Source organism: Bemisia tabaci, chromosome 5, assembly GCF_918797505.1.
Source record: "Bemisia tabaci chromosome 5, PGI_BMITA_v3".
NCBI lineage: Eukaryota > Metazoa > Arthropoda > Insecta > Hemiptera > Aleyrodidae > Bemisia > Bemisia tabaci.
The window spans coordinates 53,901,759-53,918,262 of record NC_092797.1 but is presented as its reverse complement, the minus strand read 5'-3'; the positions used below and the strand labels follow the sequence as shown (position 1 = coordinate 53,918,262).

The 16,504-nt window shown below is 39.7% G+C and overlaps 1 protein-coding gene across 1 annotated transcript in view; it reads right to left on the bottom strand.

Moving 5' to 3' along the window:
- LOC109039850 (acyl-CoA Delta12-desaturase) overlaps nt 1-16,504 on the bottom strand; it is a 40,316-nt gene that overhangs the window by 19,816 nt on the left and 3,996 nt on the right. Inside the window, exon 2 of the mRNA XM_019055530.2 lies at nt 8,705-8,860. Coding sequence (XP_018911075.2) covers nt 8,705-8,768 — 64 coding nt within the window. The 5' untranslated portion in view covers nt 8,769-8,860. The remainder of the gene's footprint in view (nt 1-8,704; nt 8,861-16,504) is intronic.

The window sequence follows — 16,504 nt, the reverse complement described above, 5'->3', positions numbered from 1 at the left end:
ACGCTGTGAATGTCCAAGGACTCGTTAAGCGACCGCTGTCCCACCAGCTCCCTTTAATTCAGTCCCTTCCAGGCTCCTTTGGCCACCCGTATACTTGAACACCCCCCCCCCCACCCACCCACCACTTTCTCCGACAATGAACCACCCACTATCCGAGGTTGCCAATTCATCTTATCGTCGTGCATGGTAGAGCTCCAGGATCGAGCTTTAAAACAGAATATGAATATAGACCTCTGAGGAAAAATGCCGGGCGAAAATCCAGACGTTGACATATTCCCTCCAATAAAATATTTATTATCTAGTAGATTTATGAATACTTTTATTTAAAAATTGCAGATACTCCCAGGGCCAGATTTAGGGGGTGGCCACACGGGCCGCGGCCCATGGGGGCCAATTTTAATTTTTTTTTTTTTTTTTTTTTTTTTTAAATGCAGGTATTAAAAAAATCTGATTCAGAAAAAAAATTATAGAAGAGAAAAGGGGAAATTTCTAATTTTGTCGTCCTTCGGTGATACAAGAGAACACCTTTACTTAGTCGAGTTAAGAGCGAAATCAAACATGCAATTTTGCCGGGAACGGCGCGGCGCAGAGAGCAACGATGACGAGGACTTGAGATGAAAAGGAGAAGCCCTCGGCGCTGTGGTCGGCATGTAACACTTATTAGCGCCTACATAACTGCATGAATACTTCACATATTGCGTCAAACATAGTGCGGTCAGCAGCGGTCGACGTGAAACGCATAGCGCCTACAAGACTGTAGGAATACTTCACGCATTGCGCCAAACACAGTGCGGTCAGCGCGGCGCGGCGGCGGAAGTTAAGATATTAAACCACATTTGGATTACATTTTGCAATAAGGAACCATTATCTCTGGCTCGTTTTAGAAACAACATATATGTATGCCATTGGTTTCTTTGGACAGAAAGGTGCTTTTATGGAGGAGCTAGAGATAGTGGTTCCTAATTGCAAAATGTAATCCATTTATGTTGGTTCTTTCATGATATTTTCGTCCATTTCTTACAAATGGAAGGTCTACACAGAGGTATGTTTACGGAACTTAACTTTTGCGCAAAATTCTAGGAACTTTTGCTGGTAGTGTTGACACGGCATTCGAAAAAAGTGTGTCCAACACGAGTAAACGCGTCTTATGCACCATTCCTCCACCGGCACGTTCACTCGATGGTTTTTATTGATGTTTCAAAACGAATGAGAAGGGGGCGGCAAAATACAGGCGGCCCATGAGCGGCAAGTAGGTAAATCCGGCCCTGGATACTCCAGATTAAATTACGAGTAAAATCTTCCGAAAGGAGGGAAGGAAAGCTTTCACAAGTTTTCTTAAACAATTCGTATTATATCATAGGAAATTTACCAACGTCTGAAAGTGCATACGGCGTTTTACCTTAGCTCGGCAGATAAGTCGTGCTGATACCATAGGAATTGTTCGATTCGACTCGGATTAGTACCAATACTCTGGCTCCAAAAAACAACAAATCAATAGATCGATGACTACTAATCTGAAAAATACTGTCTCCGAAAGTGACAATGTAAGTCGTCCCTCGTTCCATACTTTTTACTTAAGGCGAACCAACCTACAGTTTTTCTCTAACATTTTTATGAATTTCATTCATGTATCATGTAAAATTCACCGGCAATGTAGACGAATTTGATTTGTTTTCTTAGGAACAAGAAATAAGACCCGATCGGAGTTTTGGCATGGAGTTACGCAATTTTAACCTAAGCCATAGATACCTGACCGTCCAAGGGTAAGAAGACCTTATTGCTGTAGAGTTTAAAAGTGATACATTGGTATCTCTACGTAGAATAGTGTTATAATTTAACATATTAACACAAAAACTCCAAAAAATTTGCTCATTGATCTTATAACTTTTTCGAGAATCAAAGTTGCACCACTGTTTTCGTCCGAGGTCCTCTTGCGAGCTCATATCAAGGTCTTAAATTTGAACCACGAAATAACAAAGCAACGCATGATTATGGAAAAACTCACTTTCATACCTATTCAGTCCAATTCTCTGCGTAGACAGGGGCTGAGTACATCAGCAAGGTTGCCACGAATCCGGGCTTTCAATCGCCAACCTAAGGCCTCCCCGGGACGTTTCATGGGCTTTGTCTCAGAGAAAAATTACACTTGCGAAGTTGGGAAAAATGTACCAAGCAGAGTCCTTGTGGGGTCCTAAAAGCTACTCAGAGAAAAGGAAAAAAAGTTGTGTTGCTTTGTTCAACGGGGAAGAAGCCCAGAAGTTTCACTCCTACGATTCGAACATCCGGTCGCCCAATTCTACACAGATAAATTAATAAGACCTTTTTACTTTGAAGTAAATCTGTCTTCATTCTTTCTCCTTAATATTGTAAAGGTAGTACTTTTTATAAAATGTATCTAGAATCAGTTTAATATTATTTAGACAATTAAGACAAGCTTTTAAAAGACTTATATGAAGTCTAAAAGTGTTTTTTATACAAAATTTCTATTGTGCAAATAAATAAAAAAAAAAAAAAAAAAAAAAAAAAAAAAAAAAAAAAAAAATCGATTCGAACTTGGGACAAATCCCATGAAACGTTCCGTGGAGCCAAAGCGTAACATGCAGAATCCAAGAATGGGGTGGCAATACTGCTTACGTGTTCTGCTCCATCTTTGCAAAGAGAATGTGACTGAGGACGTAGGTGGACTCTCCTGTAATCATGTGTTTCACCGACATTAGAGTCTCAATTGAACGTATTTAAACCAAAGCGAACTATTCCCACTCCGACACGAGCCATGGGATCCACGAGAATACATGCGTGACAGGGCTCATGTTACAATAGATATGGCTCCTTTTGATTTAAATTCGTCCCATTTTGAGAACTTCTCGTGAGCGTTACACTTGATTATACACGTATAGATAAAACCTGCGGTTCAACGTACTTTCATGGAAATTTCGGGATGAATGAAGGAGCCCCGAATTCAAGATCTTGTGAGAACTCAAGTCAAGTGTGCGGAAGAGTTCACCCTTGTAACTGAGAGGAAAAGTGCAAGAAAGTCCCTTAGGACATAAGAGTCTCTTGGAGGAAAGTGCTTTTCTAATTTGGACGTATTTCTACGAAACAGACCTATGTGGAGGTGAGAAATATGGGGTGTGCTCTAGGAAGCTGCATAAGAAGCAATGTGGTCAGTGGGCGTGATTCCTTTTGAAGAATTGGAAAAGCGGGATTTTACATTCTATCAAAGAGACCTATGTGCCAACTGAATGCGGAACTCATGAGCCGCGGGCATGGCAAGAGAGCCTTGTGGACAGGGCTCATGAGTTAAAGACACGGATCCGCGGCTCGGAGTCTCCATCGTCGCCGCTGACGTCACTGGCGCTTTATTATTCTCATTCACTCTTACGCAAAGAGAACTAACGAGCACACCCCATATTTCTCACTTGCACATAGGTCTGCTTGGTAGAAATACGTCCATTTCCTCTACCTTGGAGAATATTTCTTCAACAATGTATCATTTAAAAATTGAGCGAGATCCGTGGATTATTGTGGAATAAAATTGGAACTAACGAGCGTATCCCTACTCTTGAATGTTCCTCTTATCTCTGAAGTATAATCTTAAAATAGCAGACAAATCACAGAAAATTACTCTTGTCGAGTTTTTTTTTTTTTTTTTTTTTTTTTTTTTTTGACACAACAACGTTTATGATTCATGATAGTAAAGACCTAAACCAAAAATTTGGATAGGTACTGTTGTCTCAAAAGACTACTTTCGGATTGAGACCCTTCTTGCACCTACTTCCTCAATTAGTCCATTTTTTTAGCCTAAAACAGTTCTAAATATGTAAATGAACAAGAATGTGAGCATATACAAGCAAAATATTGATAGGAGTCAAAACCGACGGTGAAACTCCCAGATCTCGTATCTCCTTTGCGGTGTCTAAAAATCTCCGCTCCCATTTTATTTTTTTGAGGAAGAACAAATCAATATCATTCGTTGAAGTTTTCACAGAGTGTCCTTCGCACAGGGAAGAAAAATCACCGAAGTTTTCAAGAACTGATGTTGAGTAGTTTTCCGCTTAAAATTAAATTGTGGCTAGAATAAGTCTCCAATGCCGGAAACTGACGTATCGACGGTGAAACTACCAAACCACGTATCTCGTTTGCGGTGTTTAAAAATCTACGCTCACATTTTATTTTTTGAAGTAGACCAAATCAATATCATTCCTTGAAATCTTCACGGAATTTTCTCCGCACAAAGAGGAAAAATCACAGAAATTTTCAAGACTGGATGTTAAGTAGTTTTTCATTTAAAAAATAAAGTATGACAGGAAGTCTGCGACGTCGCAAACCGAGATACGTGGTTTGGTAGTTTCACCGTCGATATATAGTCTGTTAGTTTCACCGTCTAAATAGCTTATCCTCACTTTAATATTTAAATAAAGCTCATCAAAAAGGTAGGCGTGGAAAGAGTGGATATCGTATTCGGCGTTATGACCTAACAGGTAGTCAAGCCTTGTGGGCAGCATGACAGGAGAAATGCTGCCTAAAAGATGCTTGATGGGGTCTTCCTGGAAAGATACAAAGAGAACGCCTAGTGGTAAGATGGCGACACCGGGTTGAACAAGAAATGAGGGAATGCTAGCTCCCATAAGGGCACTGGTTGAATAGGAGCTGTGGAGTTTAAGGGCCGCAGAGCGCCTTGTAGCGCTGTTAAATCGCATATGTATGAATGTGAAAAGATGTACGAAATCAAACGACATTGGCTGCTCATTGCCTTCACCTCAAAAATCGAGGAAAACAAGCCATAAAAAACGCTTTCCAACTCTAGGATAGGCAAGAAACCACCGCAAAGCACGAATGTTGCTTGCTTTTGTTCACTTCATCACGGTGAAAGTGCGGTCATAGGACCTTCCGTCAACTATTTTTTGTCCGCGCACCTGTTTTTTCCAGTAATTTACGTCCACGCGTTTTTTCGGCACGGGAGTTTTGGTCCACGTGCCAGTTGAGACCCAAAGTTAATTAGCCCACATGTAAATACAAACGACAATTGCTCACGACGTTTTTGGATGAAAATGTATAATGTCTTGGAAGAATGAGGGTTTGCTCGGTTTTTTTTTGTTTTGTCTGTTTGGTCCAACGGAGAATACTATATAGTTGAGAGTTTTGGTAAAAATGGGGGAGCGTCAATTCCATGAGACAAAATTCACTAAAACTCTCTACACCTCTTTGGTGTAACAGGACTTATTATCTTTCAAGAAATTCCCACCTTGTTATGCCTGAACCAGATAAACCTCTATATTTGCCTCAGCTAAAGGCTCTTAGATTTTTCCTGTGTACGATAAGTATCTTGATTTATTTTGCGAGGAAAGATCTGTACTTTTAAAGGATGCCTGTCATTCTTAATACGTTCAATTCCGTATAATATCGTGCAACACCTCTGTTGTGAAATAGTTGCTTCAGGCGCCGCCGCACGGCGGGCGGGCGGCCCAGCCAGCGCGGAACGCGCATTGGCGCCTACAAACCTAAGTGGATACTTCAAGCATTGTGCAATGCGTGAAGTATCCACTTAGGTTTGTAGGCGCCAGTGAGCCTCTCGCGCTGGCAGCTCGCCGCTCCGCTCTGTTAGGCTTTAATAATTATTATACTCGCATAGTCAGCGTTTTTTAACTCATGATTTTGGAATTTTTTCACACTCTGCATTGATTATTTTCATTTAAATTGATGGGGAAAAAATATGTATCAATTTATCAAAGGAGAATAATAATATAATGTGTGTTTTTTAAATATTGGTGGTTCCGTGTCAAATTTAATGATTTTCAACGCACACTAATTTTTTCTTTTACATTTTGTGCTTTTATTGTGCTGCAGCAACCAATCGCTCAAAATTTGACGTATTTGACTCTAAAAGATCGATGTACAAATGGGTTAAAACTGAAGATCGCGTGCTTCTTGGTTTTTTTTCCTCTTTTATTCATTTTTGCAGTTTCTGTCGGCACAACTGCGGCTCATTAAGATTAATGTCGCTTGGCAAAAGTTTTACAAATATTTGGCACGTTTTAAAAATATAAAGGTTTTCAAAATGAAATAATAATTTCGTAAAGAAAATTTTTTAAAAAAATATAAAAAAAGTACGTATACATATGTATCAGGTATATTGTACATCGAATATTTTAAGGATAGAAATAAAACCAAATATTCATCAATGACAATTTAAAAATATGATTCAAAAGGAGAAAGTAATAACGTTTCATTTAGAAAATGAGCAACCATAACAACACCACCTCCTTCTCTCTCTATTTCTCATTTCCATACGGTCAATATCATTTTACATACCGACTAAAATATAACGCTTGGACCAAGTCACTGTTGCTCATTTTACGTGTGGGCGTAAACTACTGGACAAAAAAGGTGCGCGGACCAAAAATCGTTGAAAAAATGTCCTGAAACCGAAAGTGCTCTTTATGAGATTCTCAAAATTTTTGTGACTAAGCTATGCGAACTGTAAGTAGAGGTTTATGCCAAAAAGAGCTGTGGAAAAACTTATTAAATTGAAAGGAAATCTGGGTATAGGACACCCTTGCTTGATAGTTCGTTTTCATTTAATCCGTTTGCGCCTATAGTTCCTTTCAGCATAAATAAGTCCAACTGTCAAGTATGTTTATGACTCAGAGGTATAACAACCTTGCATGTATTCAGTGTTATCGCCGTATAAAAAAGCAAAGGTGGACTCTTCCATAAACTGCAGAAGATTGCGGTATCGTCTTTGAGAGATTTTTAAGGCCAAGGGATGATTTTCGACCAAATCCACAATTTTATCATGCGTTTTTTTAATTTCACAACTAGATTGAAATCTTAATCGTGGGGATTTTAGAAACCTCCATAAAATAACAAAAAATTGTATGATAGTGTTGCATGCGCGTAAATGGACATACCCCTGCATTATTGCCATCGTGTAAGAACTGTTATTGACTTGAGGCACCATAATCTATTTCAACCACGTTCCAATAGAACAAAAAAAAACCTTTCTGCACCCCTACATACAGTATCCCTCAAATTTTTAAATTTTACGTGTGAGAATTACGATTTTAAGTATCTTCAGGTGAAACGAATGCACACTGAAATATATTGCGTCCATATAACGGCGCCTTCCCTAATCCTCCCCCTCCCTCCTTCCCTCATGCTGAAGTACATTTGCCGTCGCAGCGATATCAAACATGGTACTTAGTTTTTCCCTTATGAAACCGACGCACAAAAAAAAAAGAAGAACAAATTGCTATCAAGATCTCCTCTACGCCATTCTACGCGATTATCCTGAAATAGGTTAAGTTTTAAATATCAAGATGAGTATCAAGATAAGAGGGTTTTATCGTACGCTATGTTTGCAGAAACGCGCTGGTTACCGAGAGCGTACACTCCGTCGCCAAACTTTCGGCAAATGCTCAAAATTCTACACTGAAAGGGATGTAAAATATAAGAGTTTTATTGGTAAAACGACAACACTAAACGGCGTAACAGCAGCCATGCATGCGACGATCAAGTGACTTGAGCTTGTCTCACTCACACCTATACGCCAGTGTATCGCTGTTTCCTTCGCTCGAATGACGGGGATAGTAAGGGGAGCATTTTTTTTTTTTTTTTTAGATTTAAGGGCTGTGTCAGCGTTGTTCCTCTACGTTGAAATTTCGAAACGGAGAACGAGTAAACAAAACGCTGATCGCATTGATAACGGACGCCTGATAATCGGTTCGTTGACCCTCTTTGGTCGACGAGCAGGGGCGGATCCAGCAATTTGGCAACAATGGATTCCTTCCATTTAAACCCATGTTAAATAATCGATTCTTTTCGGGGCACCTGGCCCCTCCAAGAATCGATAGATTTCCATAGGTTTAAATAGAGAAAAACAGTGTTGCCAATTTGCTGGATCCGCCTACGTCGACGAGTCGATGAGTGTTTTACAGGAAAGCTAGGTAATGTCTTGTGACCCATATTGACCATCCTGCGCGCTTGAAATGGGAGATGAAATCAGCTAGGGGTCATCGGTCAGATCCTGGAATTTTCGGGATACGAGTAGGGCACACTTTTAAGCAATCGATACGGTGGCTGAGCAGAATGACACTGGTTAAAATATGCTATCTAAAAAAATCTTGGTTTATAATTGTATTTATGTGCTCTGAGAAAGTTTTCTCTTCACTGGAAGAAAAACAATTCTATTCAAAGGATATTTTCTAATTCAAATGAGGTTTCTTTGATTTTGACCGACTTTTCTTGACATTGATAAAACCTTTACTTTTGTAAGAATAAAAGAAACCCTTTTAAATTAACAAATATTCTTTTACAACCAGCAAAACATTTTTTACATTCAAATAACTTATTTGGAGCAAGAAAAAGAACAAGTTTCTTGGCGTCCTGCATTTTAAATTGAAAATAAATATAAGTGGCGATTACAGAGGCCCTTATATACTTTTTTTGCCCATAAGTCATGGAATCAGAAAATAAACCTATGTTGGACTTAGGAGCGCAAAGTTGTGTAAAACCGGGCTTTTCCCAAACTGAAAGCTCCCCTTGGACTCTTGATTCTGCGAATTGTCATGAAATTCGACACTCTTGATTTAATATAATAAAATCTCTGAATGATCGAGGAGTTTTTGTTTTGGCGATTTGTTGTCCGACATAGCAGGTGTGTTGAGGATTTAAATTGCGAGTGAGTAAATCCAGAAATACTTACTCAGAAAAGTTGTCTTCCAGTAAGCATGCGTGAAGATTAAAAATACTCCATATATGGCGGACATGTGAAGGTATATATAGAACAGAACATTTGGCCATTTTGTATCCCTGTGAATGCGTTCTTTCCGTTTTTTTGGGCTCGGACTCCATTTTGAGCCTGCGGACAAAATAAATTAAGGAGTTCAATCCACTAGTAAAACAAATTAACTTACTGAAAAACTCATGCCAAAGGAGGAAAATACTTCATGTAATCCACGGGGGCAACATTCTTCATAGTTTCTTATGGCATAAATATGTTCATGTGAACCAAAATCGATGTGCTCTCAGCTAATTTAGACCTCGATTTCGGCGAGCTCCTCAAATTGTCAAATTTTTTAAGAACTGCTTATTGTTTATTTATTTATGTTTTTATTCGTTTTATTCATCCCTCGAAGGAATAGAAACCAATTTAAATAATCTTACCCTCATAGATGCTAAAGCTCAAATGCGAGTGGATGATATACTGATCGTCTTTCAGTGTGTATCGGCGATTTTTCAACTCCTTAGGACTGTTTACTTCTAGGGCTATACATTTTCGTATCCATTTTTGTTCGTCCCAAGGTTCCTACTCATACTTCTTCCCATTGTTAGAAAAGCATGCAAATTGACTCGAATGAAACATTAAAATATTTCAGGTCATTTCTTGGAAAAATCACAGCAGATTTTGTGTTCATATTTGTTTACCCACACAAAATGAGCAGTGAAAAAGTTGCAACGATGCAAATTGAAGTATGATTGTTTTTTTTTTTTTGCCTCAGCGGCACCTTTGCGTCGCCTCAGTGATGAGAAAATATGTAACTGCGCACGCGCTAGGATGTAATATGAGCAGCGATCGTGATTCCCTGCCATTTAGTCAATGCCACACTGGAGAAGGCGCTCTGAGCAACTATTCCACCACGGAAGTATTGCACAGTATCAGACAAAAATGAAGGCGCACTAACGTTTGTTATTGACGTTGTAATTGACTGTATAGAGTCCTGCTACTGATTGTACGACCTGCGGCTCCTGCGAGCTCATAGTTAAAATTGGTAGACAAAACGATGGAGAAAGAAGACAAAAATGATACGGAGGAATCCTATTGACAAACGCGGATGGTTGCAATGGACAAACAAGGTAAGTAATAGACTAACTAACGGCAACCCACGGAAGACCCTTCAGTTAGTCCATCATGTTCTCCCTTAGTCTTTAGGAACCACCCATTTCAACAAACAGGATTGCCCCATACTCCTTATGTCTTTTTTATCTATCGTTTTGTCTATCAATTTCAACACTCATACCGCAATTCGATCAATTTTTGTGATACTAAGAAGCAAGTGGCAGTTTTTGACGGGAAACTTGAATTTCAACTCGAATTTTCAATATTTGAAAAGCCAAAATGATGGCTGTGGAGTATAAATGATAGCTTGGCTCCTGGTAGACAGATTTTTGTGAAAATGTATGTCAGAGGGAATTGTTTTGACTTTTTTCACGAGTCCAAAATTCAAGATAGCGACAGTGGCCTGGAATGCTATTTTGGCGCCCTCAAAATTATCCCATTTTGCTGTCAAGTTATCTATCCTTTCCCAGTTCAGTTTCAAAATTTCACACTTCGTAGAGCTGAACACCGGACTGAAGTTTAGTTTGATCAACTGGTTCTCTCCGCCGAGGGCTCAGTCCTTCGAACCAAAAAGCGCCCACTGAACCATCGATTCGCACACCCTAAGTTTTTCCTCAGCGTAAAAATAAAATAAAAAATCGATCGAAAGCTCACTTCCTGAGAACGAGTACACTAATAAATTCAAATGATAGAACAAGGGATTTCCAAGGAGGCTGAGCAAGATTTCCGGGGAATAGCGGCATGGGAGGGTTCAGGGAACATTCGTAAACGAGGGGCGAGGAAATATGGTTCAAGAGGCCCGTTTTTCTCCGAAATCGCACTCCTCGGGCCAATTCTAATAACTCCGCGTCGCGTTGAAGCTGCGGAGTTAGGGCGAAATTAAGAGGCTCGCCTTGAATAATTGATCGGGCGCGATTTCCCCGATCGCGGCTGCGGCAATGAGCCTCACATCCGAAAATTAACCTCGCTTTGTCCTACCCGACCCCCCGCCCTCCATTCCTTGCCTGGGAAAGCCAGACCTACAAATCCGCAATTGATGTCGAGGATATAGCCATCGAGCATAGGTAAATAATACAATCTAGACCGTGCGCGAAGCTTGCCCGAAGAGACGATAGGTAGGCGACCAGGATTGCATGCAACATCGGAAAATTTCTTAAAATCAGTGTTGAGCAGGTGCAAGCCATTGGCGTGGCTTGCTTTGCGATATATCGATTGATCTGCAATTTAAACCTATGGAAAAGGATTGATAAACAGTGTGTTCGCAACGAACATCTTAATAACAGATTCCTTTACCAAAGCTTCAAATGGGGAAATATCGATGATCGATCATTCACGCCTCGCTACTGGTGATAGGCATGCATATGTTACACTCAAATGCTAGAACCTGAGAACATCGCTATCTGCCTGCGCAAATCTCGATTTGGGACATTATGTTAAGGCAAAATATTAATTACATCCTATCAGTCAACTTGCGAACTGCTAAGCCGAAATGTACCTCTATTTTTCCGGCCAAGAATTGAAAGTGGAATCAGATATTTAGTAAATTTGTTTCAATATCTTGATATTTTCTTAATCTTGCCATAGGTTGACCTTTTAGTAGTTGAGACATTTTTCAGACAGCTTCATTCAGAGGCGGATCCAGCAACTTGGCAACGCCGGATTTCCACCATTTAAACTTATGTTGAATGGTCTATTCTCGTCGGAGCACCTAGTCCTGGCCCCTCCAAGAATCGATACAATTCCATAGGTTTAAATGGGGGGAAAAACGATGTTGCCAATTTGCTGGATCCGCAAATGGCACAATTGCAGATCGGTTCAAATTACTATAGGGTTGATGGAGTTGGGTGCGAAGAAAACTATGTACCCGCCTCGCAAGAAACCGTCATTCTTCCGGCGTAAGGGCGGATCTTGATTTTCGCATGAGCCCCAGAAAGCATGGACTTACATGTATAATAGGGTTCTTGTTGGAATTGAGATACGCCCCCACGCTGCCGTGCTAAGGAAAAACGCCGTATGAGCCTTCAGACGTTGCCAAATTTCCATTTCTAAAGCACGAATTTTCTGGTGAACTTATGAATATTTTCTTTCCAATTTTTCAGATAATGTTGTTTGCAATGGAGATGTTGCATGTGTGAGGGATTTGCAATTTGACTGTTGATTCTCATGTAAAAGTTCGCAAGAAACACGATGGTGCCACTGGTTTTCTCTGAAATCAACTCCCAAGCTCAAAAAAAGCTCCCAAGTTGAGGCCAAAATGGAGGGGATATCCCGCCCTACCCTGAGAGTCCACCTCTACATCAAAACAATCTCTCCATGCAAAGATAGGGAGCAAATACATTGACAGGGCTGCCACTTTATTTGGGGACTCAAAGACTGAAAACACGGCAACCCTGTCAATGCATTTGCTCCCTATCTTTGCATGGAGAGATTGTTTTGATGTAGAGGTGGACTCTTAGGATAGCGTGGGATATCTCCTCCATTTTGGCCTCAACTTGAGAGCTTTTTTTGAGCTTGGGAGTTGATTTCAGAGAAAACCAGTGGGACCATCGTGTTTCTCGCGAACTTTTACATTAGAATCAACAGTGAAATTGCAAAACTCTCACACATACAACATCTCCATTTCACCTAAAAATTCCCTAGAAAGTCCCTGAAAATTTCAAAAAAATAAAATAGAAAAATATTCATAACTTTGCTAAGAAATAAACATTTTATCGAAGGAAATTTGGCAAATCTTGAATGTTCATACGGCGTTCTACCTCAGCACGGCAGTGCGTCACAGGAGCAAGGAATCGTCATTGCTCTAAATTACTATCAATCCGGGAGTGTCCGAAATTACTTTTCAAACTCACGCGCCCACCTCCGAGCCTCACGAGGGCTGACAAATATCCAGACGGCACGGCCAAAGCTGGCACTCAGGCACGTACATATTTTACAAGTGCGCTTTTACAAGAATTATTCGAGGGGCGCTCTCCGAGATGCTTGCGGTGTTTCGCATTCGGAAAATAGGTCACTCCTCACAGAGCGGCCTAGATCAGGGGCTTCTAAACTTTTTCTGCCTATGAATTCCACGGAAAGTCAGCAGGATAACTTGTCAACCTCAACGGTAATCCTTTTTTTTTTTTTTTTTTTTTTTTAAACAAGGTGGTATAATATTCAGCTGGCTGTTCTTTTGAACCCTTGAATCCGAAACCTAGAAAAAATTAATTTTTTTCAAAAATCAACCGATTAGGAAAAATTTAAAAAAGGAACATTTCAAAAGTATTAAAGTGATGCACGCATGGGATGATGGAAATCCGAAAAATACACTTGAAAGTTAAAGAACTAAGAAAAATACATACTTATTTCGTGATTATTCTTCAAAAGCATCTGATTCAATATGATTTTACATACTTTAGGTAATGTCTTGAGACAATTACAACTTAAAATTTTTGAGATATGGATTAGTAATTAGAAATTTTAGAAACTCTAAAATTTAGCAACTCCCGATAGGTGACGGCGCGGCGTGGACGTCCTGTGAAAGGTTGGCTACAAGGAGTGGAGGTGGAGATCAGAAGGTGCCAATTGCCTGATGATCTCTGGGAGGACAGGGGGCAATGGCGATTGCGCGTCGCAGAGCGCGAGGCGCACTGAAAAAAGTGCCTTGTCCGAGAAACAAGGATTCTAGTCCCCCAGACAAGACCGTCTTGTTATATTTGATCCACAAGGCATTCTAGTTCATGGGACCCATACAGTCTTGTTCAGGGAACAAGACTTCCTTGTTGCGTAAGTCAAAAGTCTAGTCACTGTAAAAAAATTGTCTAGTTCTGGGAACAAGGCTTGTCTTGTCAGAGTATTCGGAAGAAATTAAAATTGCAAATAAAATGTCACAAATTTATATGAATTGCACGATTTATACGAATATATATTTAATCTCTACTTCCTTCACTCCTCTTATACCAGAATCGTCTTAACCGACCCTTCAAATTGTACCGGCCAGATCGGGATTTGAACGCGGGACCATCTGATAACGGAACGAGTGTTCTACCGACCGAGCTATCCGGGCTAGTTATTTGCGGTGCCGAATTTTAAGTATAAGTACAGCCCACAGAACTACTTTTTCATTTTGTTGCTATCTCAAGTCTGTGGAATGCGTAGAGCATCAGATTGTTTGGTTTTTTTTCTTTTTTACCATTTACCGTTTACGAAAAGGAATTTACATTCTACGTCAGATAAAAATGGACAATTTAGGCCGAAAAAATGTGTTTCTTGACGCAACGATGTTCCCTTTGTTCCGTGTTTAGGATTCTAATTTTTATTTTTATTTTATATCATGATAATAATTAATAATATATAAATAAATCAAACGTTAAAAAAGTAATTATATTATCAGATACATTTGATTTTAAAACCTTACGCAAGAGCGATTTATTTTTAAAAAAGAATTATAAACTTATTGTTTTTACCTTGTCATTAAACATCCAGAAAAATTTTTGGGGAACAATTATTAAGCGTAGTTCTTAAAATACTCTTTCAAAATATATAAAATAATACGCTCTCTTTGAATTTGACCATTACTCGCAGTGAGTAGAGAATCTTGTCACAGTGACAAGACTATCGAGTCCGGTGGCTCAGAAACCTAGCATATAAAACAAGACTGGTCTTGTTGCATTAACAAACGGGTGTTGTTTCCCAAACAAACTGAGTTGTTTGGCAGACTAAAAGTCTTGTTCCTGAGACAAGGCAGGTTTAACAAGTTTATCTTGTCTCTGCGGCTCTATTATTTTTTTCAGTGCGGCGCTGTGAAAGCGGCTTAATGTATGTCGAAACTCTAAAGTTTCTAAATTTCCGTCTTTAAATTTCATCCTCTCTCTGACTTTTTTTATGCTTTCCCTTCCATGCCGCAACCTTTTAGAGATCCTTTATAGACCCACAATAAACTGCTGACAGCAGTTTGAGAACCACTGATCTCTGAGTAAATTGAGGACACAGGCTTAGATCGCGAAGAGCTAGATGCAACGCTTAAGCTTAATATTTCGGAAAGGTGATTTTTCCACAAAATATGTTGTCCGTTTTTATTAAAAACAATACGGTACTGAGCACTTGCTCTTTCTCTCAATCACTCTAACATCAGAATTTCAAAGATAAACACTGCTGACCCATTAATGCAACTCTGTAACAGGGGTTTGGATTGGACCTTCTTCAGGAAAGTATACAGAGACTTGTTTGCCGGGAAATGGCTTGAATGTTTCTTTTTTAAATGGCCTCTACAAAGGTGGGAGTCTCACATCCTACGGGATATTGAATTTTTTTCAAAAAATGTATTTTTAAAATCTCAACACTTGGCCGAGAGACGGTTTCCTGTACTTTACTTTATTTTATTTCACTTATGTATTTTAACGGACACTTTTAAATAAATCCATTAATTCGGTTCATTAAGATAAATTCGACTTCATTTTGCAATTAGGAACTAAAATGTACGGCTTATCCGTAAAAACACATATTTTTGTGTGGAAACTATTGGTTCGTACGTCTTCCTAAACAGAGCCAGACACTATAGTTCCAAATCGCGAAATGCAGTCCATTTTTTTCATGGTATAAGTGTAAGCTATAAGCATCGTGATCAAATTCGCATTTCTAGGAAAGGAATATTGACATTCTCGACAAATTCAACTAATGCATACCTAACTTAAAAGGGTAGCACTGCCATGGACTCATTGCAATATTCAGGTATCAGGTAAAGGATAAATGTCTTAAATTATTTTCCAAAATCCACGTTTTACCTCAGATTAAGCAGAAAATTGACAACACCAACGAACATTCAATTTTGGCTTTTAATTACGATTTCGTAAAATCGCACGATAGTACCTGCTCAGTCCGCGGCGGGTAAGGAAGGAAACTCATTATATTAAGCTGTGTTTACAAAATGTCCAAGAATCTGATTAATTCAGAGTTTAAAAAATTCGTATTTGGCAACGTTGTACAGCCTCGGCGAAGTGCTGCCTCAAAGTGAAACTCAACCTGAAAGTCGTCCTTGCCATTAGCTTTCATTTGCCTCGTATTTCATTCATCTACTCCAGTTCCCAAAAAAAGGGCGATTTTTGCGGAGGCTCTTTCACCATCAATATTCCAGCTCTCACTCAGTGGTCCGCAAGTTCTAACAGCTTTGAACGGCAATAATTTAATTGGCTGAGAGATACGCGCCGTACATCTTTTCCACGTGAACCTTGCCGCATTAGCATTGTTACGGACCCCGCGGCTCAACAGAAGTCGGACATGATACGTTTCTGCGACTGATTGCACCGTTTGAATCCACTGGCCAAGTTCAAAGGCCAGACGATTCGAGCGGGCTATGCAAATTGAGGCAGGAAGTGACACTGTGTTTCGTCACCCGCGGCTTGGACGCAGTGTAGTTTAAAATTGTAATTTTTCTTTCGATGCCAACCATGTATTTTAGCCTCTTGCTCCGCTCAAGAAAGTGTCTATTCAAAACTAACTAGGAGTATGCCTATTTTGATGAAGGAGATATGGTTACGGACGGAGGGATCCATTCCTGATTGGTCAATTGGCCCTATCATGGTCCTGCATGCATTGGGATAGGGCACCGACATTGAAAGAGTATCGACTCATTTGATGAAGTTCTTAAAGAGACTAAAAGCGCAACCGACCCCAAAGTTATTTGATGAAAAC